This window comes from Trichomycterus rosablanca, chromosome 14 (assembly GCF_030014385.1).
Source record: "Trichomycterus rosablanca isolate fTriRos1 chromosome 14, fTriRos1.hap1, whole genome shotgun sequence".
NCBI lineage: Eukaryota > Metazoa > Chordata > Actinopteri > Siluriformes > Trichomycteridae > Trichomycterus > Trichomycterus rosablanca.
The window spans coordinates 36,205,950-36,230,428 of NC_086001.1; the positions used below are offsets into that span (position 1 = coordinate 36,205,950).

Consider the following 24,479-nt stretch of genomic DNA (forward strand, 5'->3'; position numbering starts at 1 on the left):
CTCGTCCCTGACGTCCTTTGATAGCTCTTTGGTCTTGCCCATGGTGGTGGAGAGGTTTGAGCGGAAGAAACTGATTCTGTGACAGGAGTCTTTTATACAGGGACAGGACTAATTTGTAGCCTCATGGGCACATAACCGGTCTGTGGGGGTCAAAATTCTTGCTGGTTGGTAGGGGATCAAATACTTATACGTGTAATATATATAATAAGTAGTATACATAATATGTATAATAAAAATATATAAATACAATATAAATATTAAGCAGCACATATATATAATATGTACTGTATATTAAATAGTATATATAATGTATAATAATAGTATATATGTAAAATGTATAATAAATAGCATATATAATATGTATAATAAATTAAACATATGTAATATATATAATAAACAGCATATATATAATACGTATAATAAATAGTTATATGTAATATACTGTATATATATACATATATATATATATATATATATATAATAGCATTTACATATAAAATATGCATAATAAATAGTATATATTATAATATGTATAGTATAATAGTACAGTATAATACGTATAAGAAAAAGTATATATAATCTACAATAGTATATAAATAATAAATAGCTTATATAAAATAAGTAAAATGTATCATTCTGGGGTTGTTATGATGTCGTGTTTGAGAACGTTTGTGGATTTTTCAGAATTAAGGGCGGGTACTAAATCTGCTGCACATTTTATTGCGCAAATATTTTCCGTAAATGATGAAATCCGGTTTGTTCTGGATAAATCATGATGAATAAATAAAAACTTCCGAAGCGTTTATTATTTTTGAGTTGATTAATTCGATCACGCTCTCTCTCTCTCACAAATCTCATCAACGTCGGCGTGGCATTGTCTTTGTCGCACCCCGACAGCTAAATTACAGGGGGTTCGGCGATTCCTGCATGATGTTTTAGCTTCTCGCGGGCGAATGAAAAGAACGCTGACGCACGAACCGCCGCCCCGTCGCGTCTGGACAAAAGACGGGAGCGTCCGGTTCGCCTCGGCCCTCTGAGACGTGACGGAAACGCAGAGGAGAGAAAGGTTGAAAACAGAATGTGGAACGGTGTTATGACATCACAATATGGATAAAGAAATGTAAACGCCCCTCCTGGTGATTGAGTTTTAGCCACACCTACTGATCCATGATCTATAATAACGCTTCCAATTTTGGGACCCCCCTTGTGGAGCGTTCGAGCTCTTGGGGTTGAATCTCTGGGCTGGTTGTACAAGGTCAGATGGGGCGTCTTCTCGTTGCCACGGCAACAGCACATATGTAGCGAAGTGTGACGTACGCGGTACGGCTTTCCGTGAGACTCCGTCACTGACAGCCTAATAAATAGTAAATATATATATATATATATATATATATATATAATATGTATAATAAATAGTATATATAATCATAAATAGCTTATATATAATATACAAATACATTACACATATTAATTATACATATATAATATGTATAACAAATAGTATATATAATATGTATAATATATAGTATATATAAGTATAGTAAACAGTATATATGTATATAATATGTATAATATATGGTATAGTAGATATAATATGTATAGTAAATAGTATATATAATATGTTTAATATATAGTATATATATAATATGTATAATATATAGTATATATAATATGTATAATATATAGTATATATAATATGTATAATATATAGTATATATGTTTAATATAGTATATATATATAATATGTATAGTAAATAGTATATATATAATGTGTAAAATACATAGTATATATATATAATAAATAGTATATATAGTATGTATAATTCATAGTATATATAATATGTATAATAAATAATTACATTGTGGGATATTTTATGCATGCTTCTTCGAGTATGTGGAATGTGTGTGTGTGTGTGTGTTAACTTCATTGATTTGCAGCTGCTACCTTGTAGCACTGTAACTTAGCCTCCAGTGTGTGTGTGTGTGTGTGTGTGTGTGTGTGTGTGTGTGTGTGTCACCGTAGCCAGTAGCATTGCATATTTTATGAGCATACCAATGTTACAGCCCAGAGGACACAAGCATCCACACACACACACACACACACACACACACACACACACACACACACACACACACACACACTCGTATTATGAATGCGAATACGCCCTAACAAATAATGTTGGGATGATTCGGAACGTCGACTGTGAGCCGGGACTTTGTGAGTGTGTATATAAAGGAACTGACCATGATGTGGTTGTGGACGAAGCCCTTGCGGTAGCGGGCGGGTTTCAGGTGCGGGTACTCCTCCGTGCTGGTCACCCGGATGCCCCACGCCCGCTTCCACGCCTCGTACAGTTGCATGTGCACCGGGTACACGCCCGAGTGATGGGGCGCCACGGCGTAACCCATGTCCACGGGGATCCCGTGCTCCTACGGAGAGACAGAGACGTACGGTAGTTCCAAGAGTACTCGGACACCCCCTGAGCCGGGTGTTCAAGGGGCGTCCCGATACTTTTAGGTGGGTACATGGGTAACACACACACACGAGTGGCAGTGATTAAGTATGAACCCAGTGGACACGTTAGTGTTTAATCACAGGGATTGAAATATGTCCTCCGAGCCAAGACCCAGAGCCAATTTCCATTAGCCAGTGTGTGTGTGTGTGTGACGTTTCATGGTTTACAAGCGGCAAGTGATCCACGCTGAATAGAAGTGTGTGTGTGTGTGTACGTGTATAGGCATCCATTTGTCAGATAATGCTTGTTTGCTTGTGATCTTTCGACCCTTGTGGCTGTTTATAGCCATCGCAAACACACCAACCGGCATGTGTGTGTGTGTGTGTGTGTGTGTGTGTGTGTGTGTGTGGGCATAAGACAACAGTACTATGGCACCTGCCGGGACCGGAAGACACCCCGTCGACAGTCTACAGCCCCTAATCCGACAACCCTCCAAAGAAGGAGTTTTGGGGTCATAATGACCAGGAGACGTATCGAGGCGTTCAACCACCAACATCACCGTACCTACTGCCAATCTGGTGTTTGGAAAGACCGCAATGTAGGTAAGTCTGGGAACGACTGAACCCCTCATTTGGGAAGCGGGTTCAGTCAAAGGTGGGGCGGTCACTCATGAGTAAGGAAGGGTCATCTACGGTCCGACCTCCATTCAACTTCATTTTCCAATTGCATGGAACAGTGGTCTCCTCAGGACCGAGACCGGGAGACTGGAAGACACCGGTCTACAGTCGGACAAGCTTTACGTTACTAGGAAAGCCACTGCTCCAACACCCTCCAGAGAAGGGGTTCTGGGGTCATAATGACCAGGAGACGTATTGAGGCGTACCTACTGCCAATCTGGTCGTATCCTGTGGTTGTATTCCGCCCCGGGGGCTGTTTGGAAACCGAATCCGGCTTTCGGAACGGTCCGTCCAGCGCCCTTCCCTTTCAAACGTTCGGTCCCAAAGAACTGGGACACAATGACCGCAACGTAGGTAAGTCTGGGAACGACTGAACCCCTCATTTGGGAAGTGGGTTCAGTCAAAGGTCAAAGGCGGGGCGGTCATCAATGAGTCAGGAACGGTCATCTACAGTCCAACATTAGCCAAACTTCATTTTCCGACCGATGGAACAGTGGTCTCGTCGCCAAGACCGGAAGACCCTGCTCCAACATTCTCCAAAGAAGGAGTTTTGGGGTCATAATGACCAGGAGATGTATTGAGGAGTTCAACCACCAACATCATCGTACCTACCGCCAATCTGGTGGCCTCCCGGGGGCTGTTTGGGAACCCTTCAGCCCTTGTTCGGTCCGAAAGAACTGGGACAAAACGACCGCAATGTAGGTAAGACCGGGAACCACTGAACCCAGTAGGGAAGAGTCAAGGTTCATGACCACAACGTGGTCGACAACGTCCAAAAGCGCCGCAGACTTTCCGGTTCTCCAGTCCAAGCTGGACAAGGAGCATCCCAATGGCTACCAACATTCCCAGTCTTACAGAGGGGGTATCTAGCTTGGAATGGGGAGGGAAGGGCGTGTTGGTGCACTTTCTAGCAATCTAGCAAGCTTCTCTCACCAGCGCGAACTCCTTGTTGAGGACCATCTGCTCCGTCAGCGAGGACTCGTTGTGGAAGAGATGAGGCTGCATGTGACTCCACATGTGAGGGAACCACCAGAACTCGCCCACGTACTTCAGCAGGAGGTCGTCGCCGTCGTTCTCCTCCTGGGTCCCTGAACGGCACCGGACACAACAATGCCAGATGTAACATCTACAGTCCACGACATTATTGAATGACGGAAAAGTATCTATCAATCTATCGATCTAGGACAGGGAGGAGGCTGATTCAGAGATTCCTTCAGGAACCCTGTATACTGCTCTAGTCACGTTCCAGTTTCAGCACTGCCTCTAAAGCTCTAGTTTCCTATCTGCTTACAACATCTTGCAACAGCTTAACGTCAGACATGTTGCTCTCTATCTCTTCTTTTTGTACCTGGTTTGAGTATTTTGAGGGAAAATGTTCCTGCCCCAGGACCTCAGAACCTCAGAACCTAGCAGTGTGGTTTTAGGTGGTCCACCAGGTCCTTGGTGCTATTCAGAGAAGCAAACGGTGTTACACAACAATTCGTGCTAAAAAAAACCCTACTATTCTTCGGTTCCAGCTGGGATCAAACGTTCTCGATTCGGAAGTGATCTATTTTTGGTTCACTGACACAGAACCCGTTCCACGTTGCTCGATAAGGGCTATCAACGTGGTAACGATGCAGACACAAAGGCAAGCTGAAAGGGGGCGATTACTTCTACCTAAGACTTTTGAAGGTGTCTTGTGGGATCTGATACTAGAACAATCCCAGCAGGACCTTCAACCTCTTCCCACCAGTGGACAGAAGTTAGCGTGGGCACAGTCGGACCTCGTTCACCTCAACACCAGGATCAAACGCCGAAGCCACAGTCGTTGGGTACTCCCTTACTCGCGGCTGCGGTAGTTACCCAACTATGTCTTTACGCTTGATCCTACTGATCTACTTCTGTCATCAGCCCAACATCTACCAGATCTCTCACCATGACCGGTTCTAGAGTAATGTCCTGGCCCGTCGTACGAGGAGACTCACCTGTGTGGAAGAACTTGCCGGAGAAGCCCAGGTTGAAGGTGAAGTTGGAGATTTGAGTCCGTAGCAAATTTTGGGTTTCAAGAAGAGCCTGGAAGTGGAGAAGAAACAATAGAGTTTAGATTCGACTCTACCACATACCCGTGTCCGCATACTTTTGGCCGTGCAGCTAAGGCTCTACTCCCTAACTCTACCGTCAAACCTTACCCCCTACCATTTACCCTGATCCCATAGCTCCACTTCTTACCCCTGTCTCCTAACTCTATTCCCTGCCCTTTCCCTTAAGGCTCAAATCCTACCCCTAACCCCTACCACTTACCCTAGTATTTATCCTGACTCCATGGCTCCACTTCTTACCCCTGTCCCCCAACTCTATCACTGACCATTCCCTTAAAGCTCTACTCCCTAACACTACCACTTATCCTATCATTTACCCTGTCCCCATGGCTCCACTCCTAACCCCTGTCCCCTGACCCCCTTTCCCCTAAGGCTCTACTTCCTAACTTTACCATCAAATCCTACCCCTAACCCCTACCATTTACCCTGATCCCATAGCTCCACTTCTTACCCTTGTCTCCTAACTCTATTCCCTGACCTTTCCCTTAAGGCTCTACTCCCTAACTCTACCTCAATCTCATACCACTAACATTACCACTTATCCTATTATCTACCCTGACCCCATGGCTCCACCATTTACCCCTGTCCCGTAACCCTGCCCTTCTATGCAAGAGTTTGGGAAAAGCCTCCAGCATGACTGTGCCCGTGAAGACATGGGGTCTGTACGAAAACCTAGTGGGCTACCTTGCTGCCTACTTCCTACCTGGGCACCCTTTGGCATGAATATAAACTCCTAACACGGGGCTGGGAATGGAGCGTTCGGGTGTCCGCATACTTTTGGCTGTGCGGTTGATTGGTGTGTAGGCGGACGGCTGTTGGGGCAGCGCTTGGGTGTGTGATTATACAATTAATTGTGTGTGAGTGTGTAATAGAGAGATGGATGGAGTGTGTGTGTGTGTGTGTTTGCGTGATCGATCCTCCCCCCCCCGTGATTAATGGTGTTTGGTGTAAGCAGGTGCCGGAGGAAAAACAGCCCTATATTTCCTCTCTTGAACACCACGCGTAAACAGTCGATACCTGCCACCTGACTGTCGGATTGTTTACGTGTGTGTGTTTACCCCAACCCTACCCATTACCCCTGTCCACTGGCTCTTCTACTTACCCTAGGTTTACCCCATCCCCTGTCTCCACTCTTTACCCCTGTCCCCTATATTCTCTAACAATTCACTTGAGGCTCTCCTCCCTAACTCTACCGTCAAATCCTACCCCTAACCCCTACCACTTACCCTTCCATTTACCCTAACCCATGGCTCCACTCCTTACCCCTGTCCCCTAACCCTGCCCTTTGCTCTATTCCCTGAGGCTCTACTCCCTAACTCTACCATCAAAACCCTTTACTCCACCCCTGGCTCTACTACTTACCCTAGGTTTACCCCCATCCCCTGTCTCCACTCTTTACCCCTGTCCCCTATATTCTCTAACAATTCCCTCGAGGCTCTACTCCCTAACTCTACCATCAAATTCTACCTCTAACCCCTACCACTAACTTTACCCTTTACTCCACCCCCTGGCTCTACTACTTACCCTAGGTTTACCCCATCCCCTGTCTCCACTCTTTACCCCTGTCCCCTATATTCTCTAACAATTCCCTTGAGGCTCTACTCCCTAACTTTAACGTCAAGCTCTAAACCTAACTCCTATTGCTAAAACTACCACTTACCCTACCATTTACCCTGATCCTATGTCTCCACTCTGTACCTCTGTCCCCTATATTCTCTAACAATTCCCCTAAGGCTTTACTCCCCAATTCTACCATCAAACCCTACTCCTAACCCCTACCACTTACCCTACCATTTACCCTGATACCATGTCTCCACCCCTTACACCTGTCCCCTATTCACTGACCTTTCTCTTGAGGCTCTACTCCCTAACTCTACCGTTAAAACCTACCTCTACCATTTACCCTGACCCCATGGCTCCACTTCTTACCCCTGTCACATATTCACTGACCTTTCCCTTAAGACTCTACTCCCTAACTCTACTGTCAAATCCTACCCCTAACCCCTACTACTACCACTTACCCTACAATTTACCCTGACCCCATGGCTCCACTCCTTACCCCTGTCCTCTAACCCTGCCATTTACTCTATTCCCTGACCTTTCCCTTGAGGCTCTACTCCCTAACTCTACCATCAAAACCTACCCCTACCATTTACTCTGACCCAATGGCTCCACTCCTTACCCCTGTCCCCTAACCCTGCCCTTTACTCTATTCCCTGACCTTTCCCTTGAGGCTCTACTCCCTAACTTTACCACTCCCCACTCCTACCCTCTAACCAAACCTAATCCAAAACCCCAACCCCTGGTAACCCAAATCTATTAATTAGTGTAACCCCATCTTCTAATGCCACCATTTACCCCTAAGTTATATTTCATTTCTGTACTGTTACTACACTCATCATACCCTTAAACACTACTTGTAACCTAAACACCCGCCTTAAGTATTAGAATAGAGCACTGCCGAGACTCAAACTTAAGAGTCCAAACTCTGGGCAGGTGAGAGGATGTCCTGACATTTTAGTCCCCGAAATGGGATGAATCCCAACACAAACACACACACACACACACACAGTTTTTCAATTACGTCCTTCGCTCGGAGTGCGAGCGTTATTCCCCGAGACGTCGCCGACCTTAATTCCGTCTCCGCATAACTAAACGACACTTAAAATCACATCTGAATGATGAATCGAGACCCACGCCGGCCCCGCTAATCCAATTAGCCGCGCGGCGCTGACGTGTCCGAGCCTGTGGATTCTACATTATAACTCGATAAAGGCGCGTTTTGGAGTGAGAGCTCATTAATGTAAAATAATCGTCCTCTCGTGTGAATGACACCTAACGGGATGTCTGGAGATGGATGGGATCTGTGCCGGGCGGGGTCTGATTGGATTATGGGGTTTATGAATATTTATGTCGCCGTGATGAATATTTATGGTAAAGGGACACGACAGAACCGGCACCGTATGGAACGACTCGGATCAGCCGGGCGTCCAACTGAGCGTCCAACTGAGCGTCCTCAATGCTGTTCATGGTGACACCAAGATAGTGGCACAACTGACCCAAAGTCAGAGGGGGAGAAGGTCTCTGAACGTCCTTAAGTGGTCCAGCCTTTACTCCTACCCCACTTACCTTACCATCCACTCTTTACCCCTGTCCCCATTCCCTCTCTACCATCAAACCCTACCCCTAACCTCTATCAGAAACTCTAACCTTTACTCCTACTCCCTGGCTCTACTACTTACCTTACCCTTTACCCCTAACCCATGGCTCCACTCTTTACCCCTGTCCCCTAACTCTGCCCTTTACTCTATTCCCTCAAGGCTCTACTCCCTAACTCTACCATCAAACCCTCCCCTTAACCCCTACCCCCTACCACTTCCCCTACTATTTACCCTGATCCCATGGCTCTACTCCTTACCCCCGTCCCCTAACTCTGCCACTGACTATATTCTCCAAAAACTCCCTCTCTACCGTCAAACCCTACCCCTAACCTCTATCTCTTACCCTTTACCCCTAACCCATGGCTCCACTCTTTACCCCTGTCCCCTAACCCTGTCCTTTACTCTATTCCCTGACCTTTCCCTTAAGACTCTACTCCCTAACTCTACCATCAAACCTTCCCCATAAACCCCTACCATTTACCCTGATCCCATGGCTCTACTCCTTACCCTGTGTCCCCTAACCCTGCCACGGACTATATTCTAAACCCTACCCCTTACCCTTTACCCCTAACCCATGGCTCCACTCCTTACCCCTGTCTTTTAACCCTGCTCTTTACTCTATTTCCTGACCATTCCCTTAATTCCCTCCCCCCTTTGTGAAGTTGCACGAGTGACCAGTTGCTCAACTGACCCAAAATCAGAGGGTTCTCTGAGTGGCCCAGCCAAAGTCCAGACCTAAACCCAACCGAACTGTGGAGGGACCTGGAGATAAAAGAGGATCTGCCATGAAGAATGGGATAAACCGCCCAAATCCAGGTGGGTATGATTTCTAACCTCTCGGAGTTCACAAATGAACGAGTGTAAACAGGCAGCAACAGTCGGGGTGCTCGGATGCCACGAGGACCTGGCTTTTGGCAGCAGGGCAAGGTAAGACTTGATTGGGAGTCACCTCCTTGCTGCAACAAGAGCGACTCCTGCTGACTGCTTGAGGCGCTGGCACAAGCCACCAGTGACACAAATCCTTGTGACGAGACCTAGTTACCCCTGAACTTAAGGGGGAAGCAACCACTCCCACTCTGAACCAACCGTAGCTGGTCGAAGAGGGTAATCTAGTCCCCCCTGAGTTGGGAAGTGTGGGCCAGGCCAAAGGGGGGAAACAAAACCTGCAGCGGACGACAGAAAAATCAACCGATCAGCAGAGTGAAGAGCTTCGGGATTTACTTTCCTTCTTTTCAGCGACATCAAGCTTCTCCTCCGAGCCCCTGACAGCGGTTCCCTCACTCCCCCTCTCTCCCCGCTCTAACAGGCTCCGACAGAAAGAGAGACCCGAGTACCGGCACGTACGGGAAGAAGGTTTATGGACTGATAAGCGACGTTAAATATAGATATAGCCCTCTCGCGGATGTGAACGCGCTATCGATCTGAACGCTGATACTCCACTTACGGGGGGATGTTAATGCGCGAGCGAACAGATGACTATCGCATCTAGAGATACGTTCTCCTAAACGCAGCCGCCGCGGCTGACGCAGAGTGCATCTTGCCTTGCATTTTGTCCCTCATTCCTCAGTGTAATTTGGATATCCTCAACTCCTCGCAGCGACAAGGAAGGCACTCCGTATTCAGGGGTCGCCATAGAGGATCTGGTCCTCACCAGACTTGGCTGAGAAGAGCGTGTCTAAATTTCTAGATCCCTAAATATGCTGCCTACTGAGGCGCCCTAATTCTAAGTGATAATCGGTGGATCGGACTTGTTTGTCCAGCACTGATGCCTGATGGGATACAATTCTGACGAATCCGAAGGCCAAGTCGACATCTTTGTATATATATGTGTGTGTATATATATGTGCGTGTGTGTGTATATGTGTGTATATATATATGTACGTGTGTTTGTGTATATGTGTGCGTGTGTGTATATATATGTGCGTGTGTGTTTGTATATGTGTGTATATATACATATATGTCCGTGTGTTTGTGTATATGTGTGCGTATATATATGTGCGTGTGTGTGTGTATATGTGTGTATATATATACAGTGTATCACAAAAGTGAGTACACCCCTCACATTTCTGCAGATATTTAAGTATATCTTTTCATGGGACAACACTGACAAAATGACACTTTGACACAATGAAAAGTAGTCTGTGTGCAGCTTATATAACAGTGTAAATTTATTCTTCCCTCAAAATAACTCAATATACAGCCATTAATGTCTAAACCACCGGCAACAAAAGTGAGTACACCCCTAAGTGAAAGTTCCTGAAGTGTCAATATTTTGTGTGGCCACCATTATTTCCCAGAACTGCCTTAACTCTCCTGGGCATGGAGTTTACCAGAGCTTCACAGGTTGCCACTGGAATGCTTTTCCACTCCTCCATGACGACATCACGGAGCTGGTGGATATTCGAGACTTTGCGCTCCTCCACCTTCCGCTTGAGGATGCCCCAAAGATGTTCTATTGGGTTTAGGTCTGGAGACATGCTTGGCCAGTCCATCACCTTTACCCTCAGCCTCTTCAATAAAGCAGTGGTCGTCTTAGAGGTGTGTTTGGGGTCATTATCATGCTGGAACACTGCCCTGCGACCCAGTTTCCGGAGGGAGGGGATCATGCTCTGCTTCAGTATTTCACAGTACATATTGGAGTTCATGTGTCCCTCAATGAAATGTAACTCCCCAACACCTGCTGCACTCATGCAGCCCCAGACCATGGCATTCCCACCACCATGCTTGACTGTAGGCATGACACACTTATCTTTGTACTCCTCACCTGATTGCCGCCACACATGCTTGAGACCATCTGAACCAAACAAATTAATCTTGGTCTCATCAGACCATAGGACATGGTTCCAGTAATCCATGTCCTTTGTTGACATGTCTTCAGCAAACTGTTTGGGGGCTTTCTTGTGTAGAGACTTCAGAAGAGGCTTCCTTCTGGGGTGACAGCCATGCAGACCAATTTGATGTAGTGTGCAGCGTATGGTCTGAGCACTGACAGGCTGACCCCCCACCGTTTCAATCTCTGCAGCAATGCTGACAGCACTCCTGCGCCTATCTTTCAAAGACAGCAGTTGGATGTGACGCTGAGCACGTGCACTCAGCTTCTTTGGACGACCAACGCGAGGTCTGTTCTGAGTGGACCCTGCTCTTTTAAAACGCTGGATGATCTTGGCCACTGTGCTGCAGCTCAGTTTCAGGGTGTTGGCAATCTTCTTGTAGCCTTGGCCATCTTCATGTAGCGCAACAATTCGTCTTTTAAGATCCTCAGAGAGTTCTTTGCCATGAGGTGCCATGTTGGAACTTTCAGTGACCAGTATGAGAGAGTGTGAGAGCTGTACTACTAAATTGAACACACCTGCTCCCTATGCACACCTGAGACCTAGTAACACTAACAAATCACATGATATTTTGGAGGGAAAATGTCAAGCAGTGCTCAATTTGGACATTTAGGGGTGTAGTCTCTTAGGGGTGTACTCACTTTTGTTGCCGGTGGTTTAGACATTAATGGCTGTATATTGAGTTACTTTGAGGGAAGAATAAATTTACACTGTTATATAAGCTGCACACAGACTACTTTTCATTGTGTCAAAGTGTCATTTTGTCAGTGTTGTCCCATGAAAAGATATACTTAAATATCTGCAGAAATGTGAGGGGTGTACTCACTTTTGTGATACACTGTATATATGTACGTGTGTTTGTGTATATGTGTGCGTGTGTGTATATATATGTGCGTGTGTGTATATGTGTGTATATACAGCATATACAGTATATATATATATATATATATATATATATGTGCGTGTGTGTATGTGTGTATATACAGCATATACAGTATATACAGTATATATATATATATATATATATATATATATATATATATATGTGTGTGTGTGTATATGTGTATATATATATATATGTACGTGTGTTTGTGTATATGTGTGCGTGTGTGTATATATATGTGCGTGTGTGTATATGTGTGTATATACAGCATATACAGTATATATATATATATATATATATATATATATATATATATATATATGCGTGTGTGTATATGTGTGTATATACAGCATATACAGTATATATATATATATATATATATATATATATATATATATATATATATACAGTGTATCACAAAAGTGAGTACACCCCTCACATTTCTGCAAATATTTCATTATATCTTTTCATGGGACAACACTATAGACATAAAACTTGGATATAACTTAGAGTAGTCAGTGTACAACTTGTATAGCAGTGTAGATTTACTGTCTTCTGAAAATAACTCAACACACAGCCATTAATGTCTAAATAGCTGGCAACATAAGTGAGTACACCCCACAGTGAACATGTCCAAATTGTGCCCAAAGTATCAATATTTTGTGTGACCACCATTATTATTGAGCACTGCCTTAACCATCCTGGGCATGGAATTCACCAGAGCTGCACAGGTTGCTACTGGAATCCTCTTCCACTCCTCCATGATGACATCACGGAGCTGGTGGATGTTAGACACCTTGAACTCCTCCACCTTCCACTTGAGGATGCGCCACAGGTGCTCAATTGGGTTTAGTCCATCACCTTTACCTTCAGCTTCCTCAGCAAGGCAGTTGTCATCTTGGAGGTTGTGTTTGGGGTCGTTATCCTGTTGGAAAACTGCCATGAGGCCCAGTTTTCGAAGGGAGAGGATCATGCTCTGTTTCAGAATGTCACAGTACATGTTGGAATTCATGTTTCCCTCAATGAACTGCAGCTCCCCAGTGCCAGCAACACTCATGCAGCCCAAGACCATGATGCTACCACCACCATGCTTGACTGTAGGCAAGATACAGTTGTCTTGGTACTTCTCACCAGGGCGCTGCCACACATGCTGGACACCATCTGAGCCAAACGAGTTTATCTTGGTCTCGTCAGACCACAGGGCATTCCAGTAATCCATGTTCTTGGACTGCTTGTCTTCAGCAAACTGTTTGCGGGCTTTCTTGTGCGTCAGCTTCCTTCTGGGATGACGACCATGCAGACCGAGTTGATGCAGTGTGCGGCGTATGGTCTGAGCACTGACAGGCTGACCTCCCACGTCTTCAACCTCTGCAGCAATGCTGGCAGCACTCATGTGTCTATTTTTTAAAGCCAACCTCTGGATATGACGCCGAACACGTGGACTCGACTTCTTTGGTCGACCCTGGCGAAGCCTGTTCCGAGTGGAACCTGTCCTGGAAAACCGCTGTATGACCTTGGCCACCATGCTGTAGCTCAGTTTCAGTGTGTTAGCAATCTTCTTATAGCCCAGGCCATCTTTGTGGAGAGCAACAATTCTATTTCTCACATCCTCAGAGAGTTCTTTGCCATGAGGTGCCATGTTGAATATCCAGTGGCCAGTATGAGAGAATTGTACCCAAAACACCAAATTTAACAGCCCTGCTCCCCATTTACACCTGGGACCTTGACACATGACACCAGGGAGGGACAACGACACATTTGGGCACAATTTGGACATGTTCACTGTGGGGTGTACTCACTTATGTTGCCAGCTATTTAGACATTAATGGCTGTGTGTTGAGTTATTTTCAGAAGACAGTAAATCTACACTGCTATACAAGTTGTACACTGACTACTCTAACTTATATCCAAGTTTCATGTCTATAGTGTTGTCCCATGAAAAGATATAATGAAATATTTGCAGAAATGTGAGGGGTGTACTCACTTTTGTGATACACTGTATATATATATATATATGTGCGTGTGTGTATGTGTGTATATACAGCATATACAGTATATATATATATATATATATATATATATATATGTGCGTGTGTGTATGTGTGTATATACAGCATATACAGTATATACAGTATATATATATATATATATATATATATATATATATATATGTGTGTGTGTGTATATGTGTATATATATATATATATATATATATATATATATATATATATATATACGTGTATATATATATATATATATATATACTGTATGTACGTGTGTTTGTGTATACAGTGGGGCCAAAAAGTATTTAGTCAGCCACTGATTGTGCAGGTTCTCCTACTTAGAAAGATGAGAGAGGTCTGTAATTTTCATCATAGCTACACTTCAACTATGAGAGACAAAATGAGAAAAAAAAATCCAGGAAATCACATTGTAGGATTTTTAAAGAATTTATTTGTAAATTATGGTGGAAAATAAGTATTTGGTCAATAACAAAAGTTCAACTCAATACTTTGTAACATAACCTTTGTTGGCAATGACAGAGGTGAAACGTTTCCTGTAAGTCTTCACCAGGTTTGCACACACTGTAGCTGCTATTTTGGCCCATTCCTTCATGCAGATCTCCTCTAGAGCAGTGATGTTTTGGGGCTGTCGCTGGGCAACACGGACTTTCAACTCCCTCCACAAGTTTTCTATGGGGTTGAGGTCTGGAGACTGGCTAGGCCACTCCAGGACCTTGAAATGCTTTTTACGGAGCCACTCCTTCGTTGCCCGAGCGGTGTGTTTGGGATCATTGTCATGCTGGAAGACCCAGCCACGTTCCCTCTTCAATGCTCTCACTGATGGAAGGAGGTTTTGGCTTAAAATCTCACGATACATGACCCCGTTCATTCTTCCCTTAACACGGATCAGTCGCCCTGTCCCCTTTGCAGAAAAACAGCCCCAAAGCATGATGTTTCCACCCCCATGCTTCACAGTAGGTATGGTGTTCTTGGGTTCTTCTTCTTCCTCCAAACACGACGAGTTGAGTTTTTACCAAAAAGTTCCATTTTGGTTTCATCTGACCACATGATATTCTCCCAATCCTCTTCTGGATCATCCATATGCTCTCTGGCAAACTTCAGATGGGCCTGGACATGTACTGGCTTAAGCAGGAGGACACGCCTGGCACTGCAGGATTTGAGTCCCTCTCGGCGTAGTGTGTTACTGATGGTAGCCTTTGTTACTTTGGTCCCAGCTCTCTGCAGGTCATTCATCAGGTCCCTCCGTGTAGTTCTGGGATTTTTGCTCACCGTTCTCATGATCATTTTGACCCCACGGGATGAGATCTTGACCCCAAGGGAGATTATCAATGGTCTTGTATGTCTTCCATTTTCTTACAATTGCCCCCACAGTTGATTTATTCACACCAACCTGCTTGCCTATTGTAGATTCACTCTTCCCAGCCTGGTGCAGGTCTACAATTTTCTTCCTGGTGTCCTTCGACAGCTCTTTGGTCTTGGCCATGGTTGAGTTTGGAGTCTGACTGTTTGAGGCTGTGGACAGGTGTCTTTTATACAGATAACGAGGTCAAACAGGTGCCATTAATACAGGTAACGAGTGGAGGACAGAAGAGCTTCTTAAAGAAGAAGTTACAGGTCTGTGAGAGCCAGAAATCTTGCTTGTTTGTTATTGACCAAATACTTATTTTCCACCATAATGTACAAATAAATTCTTTAAAAATCCTACAATGTGATTTCCTGGATTTTTTTTTCACATTTTGTCTCTCATAGTTGAAGTGTAGCTATGATGAAAATTACAGACCTCTCTCATCTTTCTAAGTAGGAGAACCTGCACAATCAGTGGCTGACTAAATACTTTTTGACCCCACTGTATATGTGTGTGTGTGTGTGTGTGTGTGTGTGTATATATATATGTACGTGTGTTTGTGTATATGTGTGCGTGTGTGTGTATATATATATATATATATATATATATATATGTGCGTGTGTGTATATGTGTGTATATACAGTATATATATACAGTATATGTACGTGTGTGTGTGTATATATATGTGTGTGTTTGTGTATACATATATATATGTGCGTGTGTGTATATGTATATATATGTATATGTGTGTATGTGTGTGTGTGCATGTGTGTGTGTATGTATGTGTTAGTGTGTATTTATGCATGTGTGTGTGTATGTGTTAGTGTGTATTTATGCATGTGTGTGTGTGTCTGTGTGTGTGTGCATGTGCGTGTATTTATGCATGTCTCAGTGTGTGTGTGTGTGTGTATATGTGTGTGTATGTGTGTGTTACAGTGTAATAAGAATCAGTGTTTTTCACTTCAGCTGTCAGTGGTTTTATTGTTGTTTTTGTCTCTCTCTCTGTGTGTGAGTGTGTGTGTGTGTGTGTGTGTGTGAGTGTGTGTGTGTGTGTGTGGAGACCCGGTGAAGACGCCGGCAAATAACTCTAGACATGTGGACAAGCTTCCTGGGGGGAGAGATTCGGAAAAAAGTGCTAGCGCTCTCATTAAGTAACACGTCACACACACACACACACACACACACACACACGAGTCATTTTTCCTCATTACTACACAACACAGCTCCAATGTCGTCTTTCAGAATGCTGTTCTGCATGCCCGTGTGTGTGTGTGTGTGTGTGTGTGTGTACGTGTAGGTGTGTGTGTGTGTGTGTGTGTGTAAGACGGTGATGGATGGCGAGATCTGATTTGTGCTGTACTTGTCAGTGCCAGGATGAACAGCCAATTAAAATGCCAACCTGAGTTTCTTCAGTCGTTTACACCCTAGCAGGGTGGGTGTGATGTTACACACACACACACACACACACACACACGCACACACACACACACACGCACACACACACACATCTTCCCCTCAGACTTTGTAGGTGTGTCTGCACGTTTATGCCTGCCTGTGTGTGTGTGTGTGTGTGTGTGTGTGTGTGTGTGTATTTATGCATGTGTCTACAAAAAGAAGGTTCTAGAAACGGGACCCACTGCGACCCTGACCAGGATACCACGGGTATAAAAAAAACCCCTGTTTTTTAAATACTTTAGAAAGGACCAAAAGAATGTGGACGGGTGATTATGCGCTTGTTAGACATCATGTTCCAAAACCATGGGCATTAAAACTAAGCTCCTGTAGGGTGGCCTTCCACAAGACTGTGGGAATTTGTGCCCATCGACAGGTGGGTGTAGGTGTCGGGTGTAGGTGACGGTTAGAGGTGACAGGTGTAGGTGAATGATAGAGGTGTTGGAGGTGAAGGTTGGAGGTGACGGTTGGAGGTGACGGGTGGAGGTGTCGAGTGTAGGTGACGGGTGGAGATGACGGTTGGAGGTGACGGTTGGAGGTGACGGTTGGAGGTGGAGGTTGAAGGTGACGAGTGTAGGTGACGGGTGGAGGTGAAGGTTGGAGGTGGAGGTTGGAGGTGACGGTTGGAGGTGGAGGTTGAAGGTGACGAGTGTAGGTGACGGGTGGAGGTGTCGAGTGTAGGTGACGGGTGGAGATGACGGTTGGAGGTGACGGTTGGAGGTGACGGTTGGAGGTGGAGGTTGAAGGTGACGAGTGTAGGTGACGGGTGGAGGTGAAGGTTGGAGGTGGAGGTTGAAGGTGACGAGTGTAGGTGGAGGTTGACGGTTAGAGGTGGAGGTTGGAGGTGGAGGTTGAAGGTGACGGTTGGAGGTGGAGGTTGAAGGTGACGGTTGGAGGTGGAGGTTGAAGGTGACGAGTGTAGGTGACGGGTGGAGGTGACGGTTGGAGGTGGAGGTTGAAGGTGACGAGTGTAGGTGGAGGTTGACGGTTACGGTTGGAGGTGGAGGTTGAAGGTGACGGTTGGAGGTGACGGTTAGAGGTGGAGGTTGGAGGTGGAGGTTGAAGGTGACGGTTGGAGGTGGAGGTTGAAGGTGACGGTTGGAGGTGGAGGTTGAAGGTGACGAGTGTAGGTGACGGGTGGAGGTGACGGTTGGAGGTGGAGGTTGAAGGTGACGAGTGTAGGTGGAGGTTGACGGTTACGGTTGGAGGTGGAGGTTGAAGGTGACGGTTGGAGGTGGAGGTTGACGGTTACGGTTGGAGGTGGAGGTTGAAGGTGACGAGTGGAGGTGACGGGTGGAGGTGACGGTTGGAGGTGGAGGTTGAAGGTGACGAGTGTAGGTGACGGTTGGAGGTGACGAGTGTAGGTGACGGTTGGAGGTGGAAGGTGACGAGTGTAGGTGACGTTGAAGGTGAAGGTTAGAGGTGACAGTTGGAGGCGAAGGTTGGAGGTGACGGGTGTAGGTGACGGTTGGAGGTGAAGGTTGAAGGTGAAGGTTGTAAGTGAAGGTTGGAGGTGAAGGTTGGAGGTAATTGGTGAAGGTGACAGGTAGAGGTGATGGGTGGAGGTGATGTGTAAAGGTGAAGGGTAGAGGTAAAGGTTGGAGGTGAAGGTTGGAGATGAAGGTTGGAGGTAAAGGTTGGAAGTGAAGGTTGCAGGTGACGGTTGGAGATAATGGGTGAAGGTGACGGTAGAGGTGAAGGTTGTAGGTGATGGTTGTAGGTGATGGTTGAACGTGACAGTTGAAGGTGACGGTTAGAGGTGAAGGTTGGAGGTGATGGTTGAACGTGACAGTTGAAGGTGAAGGTTGGAGGTGACGGTTGGAGGTGATGGTTGAACGTGACAGTTGAAGGTGACGGTTAGAGGTGAAGGTTGGAAGTGAAGGTTGGAGGTGAAGGTTGGAGATAATGGGTGAAGGTGATGGGTAGAGCTGAAGGTTGTAGGTGATGGTTGAACGTGACAGTTGAAGGTGACGGTTAGAGGTGAAGGTTGGAGGTGATGGTTGAACGTGACAGTTGAAGGTGAAGGTTGGAGGTGACGGTTGGAGGTGATGGTTGAACGTGACAGTTGAAGGTGACGGTTAGAGGTGAAGGTTGGAGGTGAAGGTTGGAGGAGCCGTGGAGGAGGGATGAAGGAACAAAGAGCAACTAGAAGGAGCGAGAGACGGAACGGCCGAGGAGGAAAAATCTGCCCACTCAAAATGCCAACGATTTTTTTGGTTGTTGTCACAGCAACACTCCATCCTTCTTCTCCATCTCAGTTTTCTTCTCTCCGTCGTCTTCGCTCTCTCTTCGGCATCTCCGGTCTCTCTCTACGTTCCTTCTGACGACGACCCCGTAACCTACGAAGCCAGCCGAAAGGACGAACGCGAGACCTTTCTGACTGTATCGTGCGGACGTTGTAAGGGTGGCGCCTTGGACGTGGCACCGGGCAAAACCCCTTGTCGATAGTGATAGTACGAACCCAAATAAAACAGAGAGATTGCTAAAGGGTGAACCAAAGTGTGGAGCGCCAAAGAGTGGAACACCAAAGGGTGGAACTCCAAAGAATGGAGAGCCAAAAAGTGGCATGACAAAGGGTGGAACTCTGAAGGGTGGAGCACCAAAAAATAGAACTCTAAAGGGTGAAGCAACAAAGGATAGAACTCCAAAGGGTGGGGCACCAAAGGGTGGTGCAACAAAGGGTGGAACTCCAAAGGGTGGAGCGCCAAAGGGTAGAACTCCAAAGGGTGGAACTCCAAAGGGTAGAGTGCCAAAGAGTGGATCTCCAAAGGGTGGAAATCCAAAGGGTAGAGTGCCAAAGGGTGGAACTCCAAAGGGTGGAGCAGCAAAGGGTGGAGCACCAAAGGGTGGAGCACCAAAAAATGGAACTCCAAAGGGTGAAGCAACAAAGGATAGAACTCCAAAGGGTGGGGCACCAAAGGGTGGAACTCCAAAGGGTGGTGCAACAAAGGTTGGAACCCCAAAGGGTGGAGCACCAAAGGGTAGAGTGCCAAAGGGTGGAACTCCAAAGGGTGGAACTTTAAAGGTTTGAACTCCAAAGGGTAGAACTCCAAAGGGTGGAACTCCAAAGGGTGGAACTCCAAAGGGTGGAACTTTAAAGGTTGGAACTCCAAAGGGTGGAACTCCAAAGGGTGGAGCACCAAAGGGTGGAACTTCAAAGGGTGGAACTTCAAAGGGTGGAACTTTAAAGGTTGGAACTCCAAAGGGTAGAACTCCAAAGGGTGGAACTCCAAAGGGTGGAACTTTAAAGGTTGGAACCCCAAAGGGTGGAGCACCAAAGGGTAGAGTGCCAAAGGGTGGAACTCCAAAGGGTGGAACTTTAAAGGTTGGAACTCCAAAGGGTAGAACTCCAAAGGGTGGAACTTTAAAGGTTGGAACTCCAAAGGGTGGAACTCCAAAGGGTGGAACTCCAAAGGGTGGAACTTCAAAGGGTGGAACTTTAAAGGTTGGAACTCCAAAGGGTAGAACTCCAAAGGGTGGAACTTTAAAGGTTGGAACTCCAAAGGGTAGAACTCCAAAGGGTGGAACTTTAAAGGTTGGAACTCCAAAGGGTAGAACTCCAAAGGGTGGAACTTTAAAGGTTGGAACTCCAAAGGTTGGAACTCCAAAGGGTGGAACTCCAAAGGGTGGAACTCCAAAGGGTGGAACTTCAAAGGGTGGAACTTTAAAGGTTGGAACTCCAAAGGGTAGAACTCCAAAGGGTGGAACTCCAAAGGGTGGAACTTTAAAGGTTGGAACTCCAAAGGGTAGAACTCCAAAGGGTGGAGCACCAAAGGGTGGAACTTCAAAGGGTGGAACTTTAAAAGGTGGAGCACCAAAGGGTGGAACTTTAAAAGGTGGAGCGCCAAAGGTTGAAACTCCAAAGGTTGGAACCAGTGTTAATTTCATTGACGAATGATTTTCATCATAGTTTTCGTCAACGAACCTTTTTTTCATGACGAAAACGAGACGATGTCTAAATAAAAACTACAAAAAAAGATAAAAACTATGACGAAATGAATCGACACTTTGGTCAACGAATAAAAACGAGACGAAAATGTTTGGCAGGGACGACATCCAATCGGAACCGATTTAGTTTTGTGGAAGGTAGGGACAAGTTAGGAAGAGATCCGATCGGAACTACTTTAGCGTATGTGGAGGGGCGGGACAAGCCGGGTAGCCATCCAATCAGTACTAATCTTTTGCGGTACCGCAGTAAGACCACACTCGCACAAGTTTGATCTAAACCCGGGAAGACCAGACCAGCCTGTGAACTTTCTTTACTCATGGAACCAGGTTAACTCCACAATGTCAACAGGGAGAAAGAGGAGAGTCGATATATCTGGACACATTTCTCATTTGACTTAGTGAAAAACAAGACGATGTGTAAACCATGTGGGGCGATCTCAGGTAAAAACACAACAAATCTGAAACATCTGGCACCGCTGGCAGTATAATGGCAACATAACGGCACCACTGCTTTAATGGTACCCAGTTTTATAAAGAATGTAATATACAATTTGTTATGAACAATGCATATATGTTTCAGGCAGAGCAGGCCGTAAAAACATGACGTTAAAATCCTAATAAACAAACAAACAAACAAATATGTATTTTAGTCGACTAAAACTGAAACAATTCAGATGACTAAATTATGACTAAAACTAAATTACATTTTAGTCAAAAGACTATGACTAAAACTAAATCAAAATTTGCTGTCAAAATTAGCACTGGTTGGAACTCCAAAGGGTGGAACTCCAAAGGGTGGAGCACCAAAGGGTGGAGCACCAAAGGGTGGAACTTTAAAAGGTGGAGCGCCAAAGGATGGAACTCCAAAGGGTGAAGCAACAAAGGATAGAACTCCAAAAGGTGGAGCGCCAAAAAGTGGCATGACAAAGGGTGGAACTCCAAAGGGTGGAGCACCAAAGGGTGGAGCACCAAAGGGTGGAGCACCAAAGGGTGGAACTTTAAAAGGTGGAGCGCCAAAGGATGGAACTCCAAAGTGTGAAGCAACAAAGGATAGAACTCCAAAAGGTGGAGCGCCAAAAAGTGGCATGACAAAGGGTGGAACTCCAAAGGTTGGAACTCCAAAGGGTGGAGCGCCAAAGGGCAGAGCACCAAAGGGTGTAACTCTGAAGGGTGGAGCACCAAAGGGTAGAACTCTAGTGCCTCTAGTGCAGGGGTGCCCAAATAATTCCTTATAAGGGGCCAAAATTTAATCTCAGTGAGGGGCCACGGGCCAAAACTAAAAGTTATTTTAACTAGGGCTGGGCGATATTGCAAAAAAAAAAAAAGATTCTGATTGTGTTTTTGTTGTTGTTGTTGTTGTTGTTGTTGTTGTTGTTGTTTTTGTATAATGCAATTGAAAAAAAAAACTTTTTTTGCATTTTAATTTAAAAGACTGCAGAAGTGTAAAAATAGTAACAGCACCACCTATAATTATCTTTTCAAGGGACTCAAACTTTATAACAATAACAATATAACAATTAACAATAAACAGAAATCTTAATTAGCTATATGCTTTTTAGGAACAGCTCACAAACAACTCACTTGAAGTAATTTGCAGCAGAACCTCCTTACATTAAGAAAAGTGCAAAGCTACAAAAAGTTCTTTACAGATTTCTTAAAAGAAACACGAGCCTGTTTACTGTTTTCACCAATGAAGTTAGTGTATCAGTATCTACACTGGGGGACCACAAGTAATCACTCAGCTTTCATTTTGTCCCCTTGTGATTGAGTCAATTCTGATTGGTCCTCCCACTCCGGAGTTCTGGTTCAGTTCAGCTGTGTTCGATTCCATGAATCTTAATTAAACTCTTCTGTTTGTAAGTCTCGTTGTGAAGTTTTGCCGATCGTGTTTGCGCTCCTTATTTCTGAATCTAACTATTACCGTGTATGACCCTTGTTGTCTTCCGTTTACTGTTTTTACTCTTTTGATATTAAACTGACATGTTGGTATTTTAATTAAAATATAAAGTATGTAAACAATCGCGATTGTCACATTTCTAACATCGTGTGAAAACGTTCATTCGAATTAATCGTGAAAGTCGCCCACCCTAATTTTAATATTGCATTAAATTTAAAAATATCACGTTTTTGTTGTTAAATAAAACACTACTGTTTATTCTAATTAACAGTGCTTTTATTTATTTCAACGGATGATAGATGTTTCTTTTTAGGAGCAAAAATATTTGAACAAATGTAAATTTGTAAAGAAAAACATGCAAAGCAAAATATATACTGTATATATACGTATATATCATCAATATTCAAATATTCAATATATTCACCTTTCCTCGCCACTGTACTTTGCGAACAGGTGTGCATGTTTTGTTTCGTAATGCTGACGGATGTTGTACTCCTGTAGTGCAGCCACTCTCTATCCGCAGATGAGGCAAACTGCGGTTTAATCTATTTCGGTGAAAAAATATTCAAACTGTTTTTAAATGTTCGTTTATCCAATGCCACTGCCTCATACGCTCCATGATTAACAGCCTCACTCGTGTCATCATGTCTGCTGACAGGAGCTCCACAGCGCCCCCCTCTCCTATCCACTGTCTCATGTAAAATTGTGGTCAGCCAATGAATTGCAGCCTAGCGTTATAGGCAGTTCAACACTGTTAAAAGAAATTCCCAGCTACTGACAAAAGTAAGCGCTACTTTGATCTAGTGAGGCGGGCCAGAAAAAAGAGACGGCGGGCCAAGTTTGGCCCGCGGGCCCCAAATTGGGCAGCCCTGCTCTAGTGCCTAGGGTAGTGCCTGTCCAACTGGTATGCACCTTCCAAGGGAGAGCACTTGACCGGGCGTACTACGGGAGGTGGGAGACACCCTTTAAGGGGGGACAGGAGGACAGCAGAAGGTTCTCCAATGGTTCAGAATCTAGTCACTCGTTGGCGCGTCAAAGGCGGAAGGTTTTACCAGTGCCTGTGGAACTCCAAAGGGTGGAACTCCAAAGGAACGAGCACCAAAAAGTAGAACTCCAAAGGGTGGAGCGACAAAGGGTGGAACTTCAAAGGGTAGTCCCAACTGGTATGCACCTGCCAAGGGAGAGCGCTCGACCAGGTGTACTACAGGAGGTGGGAACACCCTCTAATGGGCGGCAGGAGAACCACAGAAGGTTCTCCAACGGTTCAGAATCCAGTCACAGGTCTTCCCGTAGAGCGGAGCTTGTCGGGGCGTCAAAGGCAGGCGGTTCCACCCACCTGCCCCATCGGTTGAACCTGAGGACCTACCAGCGTTCAATGTTGAACAGGTCCCTCACCTTCACCTCAAGGTCACAGGTTCAAGCCCCACAACGGTCACGTTGGCACCGTTGTACCCCTGAGCAAGGTCCTTAAGAAATAGTCAATTCTTCGGAGTGTATTTGCTCGTGGAATAGCGGTCTCTTTGATAACGCCAAGGGTGAAAAGCCAAGCGAGCTGGTGTAGGTGTTGCACAGGCATCGAGGTGGCACCCCACCCGCCATTCCTTCCTTCCTTCCAGAAGGTGCCGGGGTGCGCCCGCCTGCGGTCCTCGAGGCAGAGGTTGGCGATACGCTGGGGACTAGCCCGGCGGCACTTTCGGCGGGACCGGCGCCGGGGAATCCAGTCC

At 45.4% G+C, this 24,479-nt stretch overlaps 1 protein-coding gene across 1 annotated transcript in view; it reads right to left on the reverse strand.

Annotated features, from left to right (window-relative positions):
- The window catches only part of ndst3 (N-deacetylase/N-sulfotransferase (heparan glucosaminyl) 3), a 44,969-nt gene that overhangs the window by 17,859 nt on the left and 2,631 nt on the right, over positions 1 to 24,479 (reverse strand). The window contains exons 2-4 of the mRNA XM_063008305.1: positions 5,101 to 5,188; positions 4,067 to 4,221; positions 2,245 to 2,430 (exon numbers count right to left, since the gene is read on the reverse strand). Coding sequence (XP_062864375.1) covers positions 2,245 to 2,430; positions 4,067 to 4,221; positions 5,101 to 5,188 — 429 coding nt within the window. The remainder of the gene's footprint in view (positions 1 to 2,244; positions 2,431 to 4,066; positions 4,222 to 5,100; positions 5,189 to 24,479) is intronic.